The 13953-nt window shown below is 34.5% G+C and overlaps 1 protein-coding gene across 1 annotated transcript; it reads left to right on the top strand.

The window, feature by feature from the left end:
- Positions 1–5094: 5094 nt before the first annotated feature.
- LOC140152100 (uncharacterized) lies at positions 5095–12547 on the top strand. Its single transcript, XM_072174398.1, has 8 exons — positions 5095–5235; positions 7270–7466; positions 8806–9280; positions 9632–9854; positions 10505–10600; positions 10828–11036; positions 11308–11511; positions 11986–12547. The coding sequence occupies exons 1-8, from the start codon at positions 5095–5097 to the stop codon at positions 12292–12294; spliced, it is 1854 nt and encodes a 617-aa protein (XP_072030499.1). The 3' UTR covers positions 12295–12547.
- Positions 12548–13953: the final 1406 nt, after the last annotated feature.

Raw genomic sequence — 13953 nt, 5'->3', positions numbered from 1 at the left:
AGGACCGTAAAATTTAGACTCTTCTTTTGTCTAGATTGGCACCCAACCGCACATCTCAAGGTTTTATGTAAAAAATCAATATAACTTACCAAAACGAAAACTGAAATTCACGAGCTTCAAATTTTCAGTAACTAACAAAAGGCTAGAATAAAAGATTGGTCATACCTGGGAGACTACCACTTCAGAATAACAATGACTTACAAAAACTATTACGGATACGGAAACAGAAACTGAAAAGATAAAACGACGGTATGTACCAAATTTTAATAGCGTAGAAGTTTTCTAATTTTTATAAACAAAAAATTTACTTATGAAACAGTGGCAAATCATTTGTATAAATGTTTGTTATGCTAATTAGATGAAAAAACAATTGATTGTAATATTTGTTGAATAATAATGGTAATTGTATCTCTGGGACTGTGCTCAAATCGTGCATGGCTATTTTGCTAAAATATAATAATAGCTGAAAGCAAAAGGCGATTAGATTCGTAAAATATGAATGACAGTTGTATCTCAGGTACCATAATGACTGTTTAATTACAAAGCATAATATATTTGTAAGATGTAATTCCTTTTTATATAACTCATACAAAGTTTCTTGTCATTTGATTGGCCAATTACTATTGAAAATTTCTGCTATTTTTAACTATTTGACTATTGTACTCCGCGCTCGTGCAATAGTTATTTTTCCATTGCACTGACGCGGAGCTACCATAGCAACGCTGACAGACGCGTAAGCGTATAGAGCCAATTATAGGTACGGGTGTTACTTCTAAAATTATTATACTTTTAGATATTTTTTGTTTTCCTGGTGATTTATGCAATTAAGTGGAAGAAAGAGAACATATGAGTTATATATATAAAACAAATATTGAATGTTTATATTCGTTCAATGGAAAGAATATTTCCTTTCGGGGAAATATGAACGGTTCCATTCAACTCGGCAAAGCCTCGTTGAATGGAACAGTCCATATTTCACCTCATGGTAATATTCTTACCATTGAACTCAAACATTGGCAATGTAAAGGCAATGTAGTTTTTATCTATAGCACTATAGATGTTGATCTATGTAAATAGCATGAAAACAACAAAGATGATTATGATTATTTGGTGAATCACATTTTGTAATAATCATATTGATGCTGATCATGACAAGTGCTGTGTCATAATGCAAACTTTGACTTTGCCTTTATCACAATAAAAAGGTATTTAAAGGTTTAAAATAACAACCTCATTTTTAGAGCTAATCTGTCACATCAAGTATTATCAAGAAGAGTCCTCAATTGGACAAAGGATGGCCTATCGGTATAGATAATAAAATAAATCACTGTGCTTACTATTTCCCCGGGACTCTTTCTTGACTCATGAAAGTGAATTTAAATCAATTTGTAATGTGATACGCATTACTATAATACTATAATTATGTAGGCCTATTACTTCACTGATTTTCATTATTCAACGGATTTTCACCGTTAAGGGTACTTGCCCATCAATTTCATTCAGGGGCGTGTTTGAAAAACAGCACAGCGCAATAGTAAAAAGAATAAAAAATTCACACCAGGGTTCGAACCCGGACTGCCAAGGCACTATCAATGCTAAAGATGCCTACTATGCCACGGTGACTGCGGTTAACATTCGGAGATTTTCAAAGATATACATATCAACACGTTTCTAGTGTATTGAAAATCAGATTTTGGTAGAAATACAGTCATAGAAAGACACATGACTCTACTTGTCTGTTTGTTTTTCATTTAATACAAATTAATTTTGATGAATTGAACTGGTATGACTCTTAGGACTATTAATGCTGTTTTCGTTTGAACAAGGCCTCTCTAGAATCAAACGGTGACATCCCGCTATCTCTAAGGTCCGCTATCTCTAAGGTTCGCTATCTCTAAGGTTCGCTATCACTAACGTGTACAAAGTCTATGGAGATCAGAATCCCGCTATCTCTAATAGAGAAAAAGGTTCGCTATACCTAAAAAAAGGTCCGCTACTTCTAAGGTTCGATATCACTAATTTAGAATAAGGTTCGCTAGTTCTAAGGTTCGATATCACTAATTTTAAATAAGGTTCGCTATCACTAATTTAAAATAAGGTTCGCTATCACTAATTTTGAATAAGGTCCGCTATCACTAATTTATTGAAGGTTCGCTATCTCTAAGGTTCGCTATCACTAATTGCAATAAAGGTCCGCTATACCTAAGGTTCGCTATCACTAATTTTGTTTAAGGTTCGCTATCCCTAATTAATCAAGGTTCGCTATCTCTAAGGTTCGCTATCACTAATTTCGATTAAGGTTCGCTATACCTAAGGTTCGTTATCACTAATCTTAAATAAGGTCCACTATCTCTAATTTTAGATAAGGTCCGCTATCTCTAATTTCAAATAAGGTCCGCTATCTCTAATTTTAAATAAGGACCGCTATAGCGAACCTCATTTGAAATTAGAGATAGCGAACCTTATTTAAAATTAGAGATAGCGAACCTTATTTAAAATTAGAGATAGCGAATCTTATTTTAAATTAGTGATAGCGAACCTTAGAAATACCGAACCTTTTTTAAAATTAGTGATATCGAACCTTAGGTATAGCGGACCTTTTTCGTAATTAGTGATAACGAACCTTAGAGATAGCGAACCTTAGAGATAGCGAACCTTAGAGATAGCGAACCGTAACCGAATCAAACACCAGAATCAAAACTTAAACTAGTCTTAAGGGCTGGGGTATGAACGTTTGGACAGTATTTATTTTGGGACATTAGAGCACATCAGACATATCAATTGCATTCTGAATACGAAGAATGTCATTCTGATATCAAATAATTTAGATTTTATGAAATTCGCAATTTAATACACATTTTATGGCAAATCATTAAAAATTGATATTTTTGATATTTAACAGTACTTGAAGAAAACGTTATAAATCTGATGATTTACACTTAAAATGTATGTAGGTGGGATGAAAAGCCGACGATCAATTGAAAATTTTGACCTTTCGTATAGAAGATATGGATTTTTTCCCAAAACACCAAAAAAAATTAGGTCTTTTTGGGAAAAAATCCATATCTTCAATATGAAAGGTAAAAATTTTCAATTGACCGTCGGCTTTTCCTCCCTGCTACATACACTTTAAGAATATATCATTAGATTTATATAATTAACTTCGAGGACTGTTTTATATCAAAAATTTGAAAAATATCAAATTTGTATAATTTGTCATAAAATTTGTATTATATTATGATTTTCAAAAATGAAAATTATTTGATATCAGAAAGACATGCTTCGTATTCAGAATGCAATTCGATAGGTCTGAGGTGCTCTCATGTCCCACAAAAAATACTGTCGAAAAGCAATAAACGCTCATTTTAGATCCCTTAAGTAACCTCAGATATCCAATATGTCTATTTATTGCCCAAAGACAGTTAACTGTGTTGTTTTTCTTTTCCTATATTTAATTGCCATCGGAAAAGAAATGAATGGGCAGTGTTTTGACACGGTCAGTTAGATTTTTTCCTGATGAAATATCTTGAGGAATATTTGTTTATTTAAATCATAATTAACTGATTCTTGTGTTTAGGTCAGTGACCGTTGGCCACATTATAAACATTGTAAATTGTAGTTAGGTAGTTGTACTAATGCAGTTGCTATCGAGGTTTTTGCATCTTGATTTTAATGAAGACAAAATGAGTTCACACGGTTGATATTATAGGATATACTTTTTGGTATACTATTGAAATTCTTATTAATTAAGAACATTTGATCAAATTTGTGCCCCCAGGTCTCAATAGCTGACTACGCCACTAATTATTCTTTGAAGGGTTACATCATCTTTGAAGGTTTACCGACAACTTACATATTCTGGAAATGTACACATGTTGTGTCGCGAACAATTTTGTTGAAGGTCTTTGTTAAAACAATAGTGATTGGGTATCCTACACTTATAACAAATAATATCAATAAAAATAATATCAATAAAAGGCAATCAATTCGGATATTTATTAGCTTTTGGTACATGATTTGCGATATGAGCAAACAGAACTTCTGCCAAATTGTAGTGCTGGGTTAGAAGTTCTATATTAACATCAAGATTATCATTCTGATGATCTACTAGTGCAAATCTAGCTGACTAAATAAATATACCAAAGATATTGGTCGAAGGACACAAGTTCAAAGTTTATTGTACTTGCACAGTATATCTCATTTCCTCCAGACAAACATGGCTGCATCCATTCTTTATATTGGCCTAATGTTAGTAACGTTGAAATCAGTAATATGTGACTACCCTTTTCAAAATACTTCATTGCCATGGGAAAAACGTGTTGATGACTTAGTCGGCAGACTTACGCTTGACGAACTTGTGCTGCAAATTTCCAGAGGGGGCCAAGGCGCGAATGGTCCTGCACCAGCGATTGAAAGATTGGGTATTCTTCCCTACCAATGGGCTACAGAATGTCTTAGAGGTGACGTGCAAGCGGGTAATGCTACATCATTCCCGCAAGCGCTGGGTTTGAGTGCTACTTTTAGGTGCGTATGGAAATATTGCATAATGTGACTTATTAAATCAAATTATAATATTTTCAATTAGAAACACACATGACACATGTGATGAATTAATGCATATACAGTGCAAAAAGGAATTAAGGTACCAGTTTAGTTCATCCCTGTATAGTCTAAACAAAGACAGATAATTGGAATCAGCCGCCAATAGCTGCATCTTTTAGCTCGAATTTAAGACCTCATTGGTTGAAATCTTTTAAGAAATAAAGACACGACGATTCAGAAACCTAAGCAAGGTGCAAATTCAAATTCGTGCTTTCATTGAATAGAACACAAAATTGATTTCGTTTATTTCTTCATTTTTTGTTTTCAGAGCTAAAAAGTATAGGTATAGGTTGCTTGTTTTTTGTTATTTATTTTTGTTTAGGATATCAGGGGTGAACATAACTGGTACCTTTCTTTTGCACACTGTATATTAATTTCTACATAGCATGTTTGAAAGGATGTTAAAATTGTATAACGTTATAAAGACCGAACCCAGAGTGTTATTAACATTTTCTTTTTTTCTCACGGATTAGTCGAGAACTTATCTTTAGAATGGCAGAAGCAACTGGAATCGAAGTGCGGGCCAAACATACTGATTACATGGCTAAGAAACAGTATGGTGATCACACTGGTTTAAGCTGTTTTAGTCCGGTTATTAACATTGCGAGACATCCATTGTGGGGTAGAAATCAGGTAAAGTCCATTCAATATTTCAATGGAGCAACACAACAGTACTTGCATCACAAAATTTCATGCAGTTTATTTGAAATAGTAACACCTGAATGGAAAGAGCTGCAATCAAACTAAAACGTTTTGGAAAACAACCAAAACAAAACAACAACAACAACAATCGCATTTCCGTGATTACAAGAACAGATTTCTGAATCGGGATTTAACGTAATAAATAATTTACATTGGTACTACCACCGTTTGACAAATACTTGACACCAGGGAGGTAAATAAGGATAATTTACTGGGTGGGCAATTTAATTTATTTTTGCCCTCAAATTGGGGAAAATAATTTACTGGGTGGGCAGCGATAATTAATGGCATCCGGGCGTTTGGATTTTCGTGGAGGTTGGCTTTGATGTAAAAAGTGGACTTTACCCTCCCCCTAAATGCATCTTGTAATAGATATTAGCATATTCATGTTGCAACTTTCAAGAAAAATTGTATATCGTATTAGTTTCACTTTGGACATTTAAAAATCTTACACTAATTATCACTCACCATTACTCCTAGGTAGAGAAAAAGCAATAAATTTAGATGGAAAGAGTAATGTTTTTATTTGGTATTACAGTGAAATAATGTTTTGACTTTTAATTCTTGACACAGACACAAATCACTGACAGATTAAAGAAATATAAATTTAATTATAGGCCTACCTGTTTTGGAGTGGTATTTTCTTAAATGTATTGAAATTATTTGATTAGAAATTATGAAAATGTGTTAAAAACATGAACAAAACTATATTTCTAAAATTTATACAAAAAAATGATTGCCAAACCAGCATTTGACCAGATATTTACTAACTAAGTACTTCCCAGTAATTTCCGGTATCAGAGATGCAACTTTTCCTTCTCGTGCTTGAATTCCTTCTTTTATTTAAGTCAAAATGTCCGCACTTTTAATTATCTTCAGCCCATTTTATTGAACTTTTTATCCAAATTTACACATTATTACAGGCATTTTTTCACAAAGTTTCAGGCTTTTTGAGTGGCCCAAACTGGCATCTCTGCGGTATATGTTGGTATTCCCCAGTATTTTCCACCCTAGCCGGAAAATTAATTTACTAGAATTTGGCAATAATGGACAACCCTCAAGTATATTGACCTATTTCCCAACTATATAATTATTAAAATGTTTATTTTGTTAATTCTTAAAACATAGGCCGAATGTTGCACAAATTAATACAGACTAATGTGGAGTCACAGTCGAAAGGTGTAAAAAGTAATGAACAAAACAATTACATAATAAAAGAATTTGGCAATTATATTGACCTATTTCGCAAATATAATTAAAATGTTTATTTTTTCAATTCTTATAAATACTATAGGCCTGATTGATTGCATGAAATCATTTTTATGATACTACAAATTACCTATTTGTGCATGCTCAAAGATTTGAAATGTAATGTATATCTGGATTAAGTTTCGATATAAATGTTTCAAGTACCGTATATTAAAACATGCATATCCAAAGAATATCCAAATTTATGGGCTCATAAGAATTCTGTCAGGTTTTGTATGGAAATTGTTCAAAATAATATTCATTTTTGGCTTCCTATACCATTTTGTACTTTGTGAAAATTATTCTAAGTTGTAAACATGGTAAATGAATGAATTGAGAGATGTTAAGTTGATTTCAAGAGATGCACGTTGGTACTAATTTTATGATAATTATTATATGGTGCCCAATTTTTTGTGGGCAAAATAATTTACTGGGTGGGCACTTTTGGGCAATGGGCAAGTTGAATTTACTGGGTGGGCAAAATAATTTACTGGGTGGGCATTTGCCCACCCAGTTAACATGTTATTTACCTCCCTGCTTGACACACTTAAGGAAACATATAAATTCAAATGGCTTGCTTCGTAAATTACATGAGATACGTACCTAAATTTATTTTAAATTCATTAGCGAGACTTAGAGTGTCTTTGACACAGAAATTGTCTTTTTGAGCTTTTTTAAAAAGAAACATGTCATAATGCTTTTGTGTCCTCCTTACAGGAAACCTATGGTGAAGATCCATACTTGAGTGGTGAACTTGCCAAAAGTTATGTTCGTGGTTTACAAGGAAATCATCCACGGTACATCAGGGCAAATGCTGGATGCAAACACTTTGATGTCTACGCAGGACCAGAAAACATCCTGAGCAGTCGCTTCAGTTTTGATGCCAAGGTACCGACTCTTACTATTTTATTACTGTATATATTCAGTCCCATATTACTCTGCACCCGTGGAAAAGTTGTTTATATTGCTATGTTCAAAAACAAATGACTCCGAGACCCACATTTGAATGCAAATACTGTTATGATATGGAAACAAAGTGCAAAGTATGCCAAAAGTTGATTGCACTAATAACAAAGAAATTTGAAATCGGTTTGATGAAAAAATTATATATTATGAAATTACCAATCATCATTTATTTCTTTTTAGATTTCGTATCACTTGCAAATCGCAAGCTTTTGCATAAAAGTAATAGTAAACAGACAACGATTATTATAATCACCCCATTTTGAAACTTTTTAAAAAAAATTTTCATGAAGGTATCTGATAGAGACTGGCAGATGACTTTTCTTCCTCAATTTCGTGAATGCGTTAAGGCTGGTAGTTACAACATAATGTGCAGCTATAACAGGTATAATGAAATAATGCAAGAAAGAACTGATTTGAGCTCAATGACTTATATTATTTATCCAAAATACATAACAAAGTTCAACATAACTGCTGCCATTAATCGTGATAATTGGGGCTTTGACAGTATAGCTCTAACAGATTACCTATGATTTTATTAATCTGGGCCTTTATAATACAAATGGAATAAACACATCAGGCAGCTCTATTTGAATTTCACCTTCTGAGAAAGATTCAGCCTTAATCTACCACCGAGGGATTCAATTTGAAACTCATACTCCTCCTGTGGAAGATATTTGCAAAATATTCCACAAAGGTAGTGTGGACTTTCAATGGAATAGCATCATGTAATTCTTAGAAACCCTTAGGTATCCAAAGAAAATTCGCAAAACTTATTACTATTCTGGTATTTGTCGTTTTGATTATATTAATCTCATTATAGTAATCATTTTAAGCCCAATGTAATACCATCTTTTGTGATTTACTATTTTAATACTTGTTAGTAGTATATAGTACTTGATTGCCACTGTTCCAAAGCTGAATTTCTTCAGCAAATAAATGTAGTACGTTATGGGCTCGGTAAGGTACACCTCCGCCGTTGGATTCCAGAGTGAGGTTGTTTGTAACAGAAATATAACTATAATAGTAAATTCGGCTAGTTCGATTACCCTAAAATGAAATTTTGTCCAACTCGCCGGGTGGGCACAAACGAAACCACTCCCACTTGTTAAATATAATAAAAGACTTTACCGCTAGGCCACTATTCACCTCTTGAATAGTCAATGAATTTGAAAATTGAAGCCATATATGATATACCATTACGGTATTTATCAACCACTTATAAGCGACTTCAGAAAAGTATGCATATTGCTTGATCCTAAACTATTTCATATGGACTTTTCTTTTAAGTATCAACGGTGTACCAGCCTGTGTCAATAAGAAGCTTCTCACTGACATTCTCCGTACTGAATTTGGATTCACAGGATATGTTGTCTCCGACGAATTGGCTCTTGAACTTGTATCACAAGAGCACCATTACACCAAATCTTACGATGAAACTGGAATTTTAGCGGTCAAGGCTGGATGCAATCTGGATTTAACATTTTTCCCCAAAAACGTTTTCACCACGATATCAGATTCTGTCAACTCTGGTAATCTAACAAAGGAAGAGATCGTCAATCTTGCCAAACCTCTGTTTTACACCAGAATGCGTCTAGGTGAATTTGATCCACCTAGCATGAATCCATACACGAAGCTAGACTTGTCAAATATACAAAGCGAAGCACATAGGGCTCTTGCAATAGAATTAGCTACGAAAAGTTTTGTACTTCTGAAAAATGACGGAAACGTTCTTCCAATGAAAGGAGGAATTAACAAAATTGCTGTAAGTATATATTAAAAGTTATGTATCCGAAAGTTTTAAGCGTGTGCAATCAAATCAAACATTTTACTGAAGCATCAGAAAGAACAGTTATTTTACTTTTAAAATATGAAGGTTTTGTGGTTTTGTGTCTTATTTGAAAATTGTGCGTTCTTAATCTGTTCATTTGCCCTTTCTAAATCATGATAATTTGGAATAAATGTAGACCAACAAACACATTCAATTATTTTCAAGCTTTATTTTAGTATTCATGTTATGCATATCTGTATTTTATTTGGAAACTAAGCGTAGTTTTCTAGACCAACAAACTCATCTGTCTTACTTTGTTTTCTCATTATTGTTAATAATTTTCAGTTTGTTGGACCATTTGCTGATTCATACAAAGAATTATTTGGTGATTATTCCCCAACACAAGATCCTACATTCACAAAGACACCACGTCAAGGCTTGATGACGTTGGCTTCAAGCAATACGTATGCGGAAGGTTGTGATACAACAAAGTGTGGAACTTACAATGACACAGCTGTGTACTCGGCTGTCCATGGCACTGATATGGCTATAGTGTGTTTGGGAACAGGTAGGCAAACTTTAACTTTAGATGTGCATACTGCCATCAGCTGTGGTGGGCTGTGATGGGCAGTGCGCAAAGATTTCAATCACCATTTAAAAATTGATCTTGAATACTTGCCATTGGACAGACAAGCTTCTTCTCGTCTTCAGAGATGTTTTGAATAATTTATATCCGCGCTTTAAATGCTCTTCTGGTCGGTCGCGTTCCTTCAACCTGACCTTCTATGATAAATTACCCCTCTGAGATATTACTGGACTCAATATGCAAGTGTCGGGAATACCCATTACCCGGTCAGGTTTTTCTTCTACATATCTTTGAGCATGATTTTATTGCGTCCAGCCTTACACGTCCACAAGTGTAGTTCATATTGCAGTGTTTTCGGTGTTTGTTCAAGTGTCACACACATAAGTTCAGAATTCAGGGCACATGGTAATAATACATAATACATTTTAAAGCACTGTACATCCTGCGTAAAAGCGCTGACTTGTTTTCACTTGTTTAATCACAATCATAAAACATGTTCAATATTATTCGTAGAGTGGTGTACCTTGAAGATTGAAAGAGAAGTATAAGGGTGCGAGGATTTTTTGTTAATAATCAGGTCATCAACCACATACCATACCTTTCCCACTACATTATTTTTTTTACAATTTTAGGTACAAAAATCGAAGCTGAGCAAAATGACCGATCAGACTTGAATCTACCAGGTCACCAACTGCAGCTTCTGCAAGATGTTGTATCGGCGATGCAAGGTAACATTAACCCATGTCTTACTGTTCAGGTTTTGGTTACATACTAACAGCCTGTGGAATTCTATATGTTGTGATCCTGTGTAACAAAAGGGTTAAAATGTATAAACATAAAGTTTGAGATTAATAGAAAATTGATTTGTAATGAAATTACACGGCATAAACAGAATACATTTAGTGAGATTTAGAAGTGACTGTAATGTTTGACTCAAATAAACCATATTTTACAGAAAATAAGAAACCTGTTTTGCTGCTTCTCTTCAATGCCGGACCTCTTGACATCAACTGGGCAGTCTCCAACTCAGGAGTCCAAGTCATCATGGAATGTTTTCTTCCTGCACAGGCCACAGGAGATGCGTTATATCAGGTGTTTACAAACACCAATGGAGCTAATCCTGCTGGTAGATTACCCGCCACCTGGCCAGCTAGTATGAATCAGGTACGAAGCAAGGTTTTTGTCTGTCTTATTTTATCTTTACGATGTTCACATTCAGAGATTCTCCAAAGGCTTCATTCAACCGAAAATGTAAAGATTGATTGGTATATGGATTGCGTTTCTCAGCGACAAAAATATCCCCGCACTTGTAGAATGTTACACTTATAACCTAAAAATGAAATGTAACTTCAAGTTGTTAGTGAAATAACCAAATGATGCGTTGAAATAACAATAATAATGCTTTGATGAGACTTACTGGTTTATACTACAACAGGTTCCTCCAATGACGAATTATACCATGAAGGGACGCACCTACAGGTATTTTGAAGACGATCCGCTGATCCCGTTTGGTTACGGCATGTCATATACCAAATTCAACTACACCGATTTAACCGTGTCACCATCAACTATCAAACCATGTGATAATGTCACCGTATCTGTAACAGTTCATAACATAGGAAAACTAGCTGGTGATGAGGTAAGTGACGTGGGATTTTCACAAGTTTGTTTTTGAAAATATATCTCTAATCTCTTGAAAGAGTGTTAGAAGGAAGATTACTAATGTCATGTTTTTGGATCCAGGATTTGAAAAATGGTCAAATTACCTTGAAACTTGGATTGGGTGATTTTAGATTTATGCCAATTTGCCGGTCTGTTAGCCCCTCCTATAGCTGTCTATTGCCCGAATCTCTCGTGTGGATTGTACGGAACGCATAAAAACGGTCATGTTTATTTCTGTTGCTTTCTATTTCTTCAACAGTGGCTATCAAAGACATTTCTACAAATTGCCAGGTACCCAAAAGAAACAACCATTGTTATTATTTAATAAAGGATCCTGCAAACATTCTATAAAGTGCATAAATATTTTTTTCTAAAATATGAAACTCTGTATTAAGAACCACTCTCCTTTCTCACTACCTTGCACATCATTCGTTTACTCCCATCCTTATAGGTTATCCAAGTATACATCAATTGGACCGATGCAAGCGTTCCTGTTCCTAAGAACCAACTCGTGGACTTCAATCGCACTCATCTGAATCCTGGACAACAAGCCACTGTGCAATTTCAGTTAGTTCCTCGTGTAATGGCAGTCTACACTGATCAGGAGGTCATAGAACCAGGGACGATCAACGTGTTTGTCGGAGGACAACAACCGAATCAAAAAGTGAAACTTAGTTCTCCAGTTTTGAAGTCCAGTTTTGTTATAAAAGGAGGAGTGACGCAGCTGAAAAGCTGTAAATATCCTGGATGGGGAAATTAAGTGTTTTTAGATATTCATTTAAGGATCGTTCAGTAGTCTACGGATCATATCGTCATATTAGTAGTACTCTTGATTTGGCATTGTTTACCTCTTTAACTTTAGAGCTGGATGAATAAGATTATGTGTATTTTGTTATACTCGTAATATCATTGTTCCTGTTTGCCCTAATAGTTGTTCTTATATAAAATACACTACTCTGATGCTCAAGAGCAACTTCGTGATAAAGGGTAATTACTAAATCAAATGAATACAGTACAGGCTAAACAAAATAAATAATAAATGGGTATTATTTTTGGTTGCCCGCGTTACTTGTGAAACATTTTATGGTATTTTTTTGAAATCGTCTCAAACGCATTTAGATCCTTTTAGATTAATCCAATCCTCTTGCATCCAATGCAGTAGTGCAATAAATTTCCGTAAACTGGCACTACAATCATGCAAAAGAGACCATATTTGGCAGAGGAATAGTAGATGTGGAGCTGATCATTTTAGGCTGTAGAGACATTTCATCAGCTCCTCTATTTAGTGGAAAAATGTCATTGAACTATGCTCAGAGGGTCAAGTTCAAAATCACTCAAACGGTTACATTACAAGCTATTTAGCATATTGCATCAAAGCTCCCATTGGGGGCCCCATTCCTTTTTAAAAAGATTTGTTTTTTAAATTTCTATTATAATTATTGACCTTATGACTGATGAAGCTTTTTAGATTTTGACAATCGATCTTTATGACTTTCTGACTTTTACCAAGGTAAAGCTATGTATCCTTAATCCAGTGAATGCGCAGTGATACCAACAATGACTACAAGTACGTTCTCCCCTCGCGTCCGCTCAAAATTTCGGATTCCTCCTTGTTTCCCCAATAAAACTTAACAGTCCCCTCATGGTTTTCCCCAAGACTAAACAAATTCGGATCCCCCTTTATAACTCCCATTCTCCTCTGTCGTAATATTGAACGGTCCATTATTCAATTTTCTATATATTTATGTCTACGTTTCTATCTGCCGCATACTCTAACCGGTTCACTTTTAGTAGAGCTGGCCTTTACTACTGATGGTTTACCTCATCTCGTCTGTCTAAAATACAACCTCTGATACAGCAATTATAAGCGTGGCGTTATTGTCTCTTTGGATGGTGGTCTACAAAATGTATTTCATGCAGCAATATGTAATAGTACTTGTTGTTGAAAGTCTCTTAATTTGTATTTGATTATAAAGCCATTAGTTGGGAGACGGTAGGAAAAAGTTGGATATGAAACCGGAATAAGAAGGCGGTGGGCACGACCTCAATTTAGTGAGCGCTGTATATTTGCTGCTGAGGAGAGAGAACTAAACTTTAGTACTTCAAATCTGATCTTGATGCCACAGATGTTTTATTCTGAAAACGGTGAAGAAAACTGAAGATACGCTTGTTGGTAAGTTTCACTGTATATTTATCTTTTTTTTAAATAATATACACAATTCAGTTTCATCTGACATAATATTAATATTTTATAACTTAGGTTATTAATATTTTATAACTGACATAATATTAATGTTTTATAACTTAGGCCACCTTAATTAAAACCTGAGTCTCCAAGCAGTTATCCTCTTTGAAAATGAAGAAATTCATGGGGGGGTGTGTTGGGGGATGGGGTGTTGGGGTGTGGATGGGGGGGTGA

The sequence above is a fragment of the Amphiura filiformis genome, chromosome 5 (assembly GCF_039555335.1).
Source record: "Amphiura filiformis chromosome 5, Afil_fr2py, whole genome shotgun sequence".
Lineage (NCBI taxonomy): Eukaryota > Metazoa > Echinodermata > Ophiuroidea > Amphilepidida > Amphiuridae > Amphiura > Amphiura filiformis.
This window is presented reverse-complemented; position numbering and strand designations above follow the sequence as displayed.

Bases quoted from the DNA above. Each gene is read 5' to 3' on its own strand.
- LOC140152100 (XM_072174398.1), top strand. From the start codon at position 5,095: ATGGCAGAAGCAACTGGAATCGAAGTGCGGGCCAAACATACTGATTAC. The intron at 11,037-11,307 runs GTACGAAGCAAG...ATACTACAACAG, and splicing joins GGCCAGCTAGTATGAATCAG to GTTCCTCCAATGACGAATTA. The intron at 11,512-11,985 runs GTAAGTGACGTG...CCATCCTTATAG, and splicing joins GAAAACTAGCTGGTGATGAG to GTTATCCAAGTATACATCAA.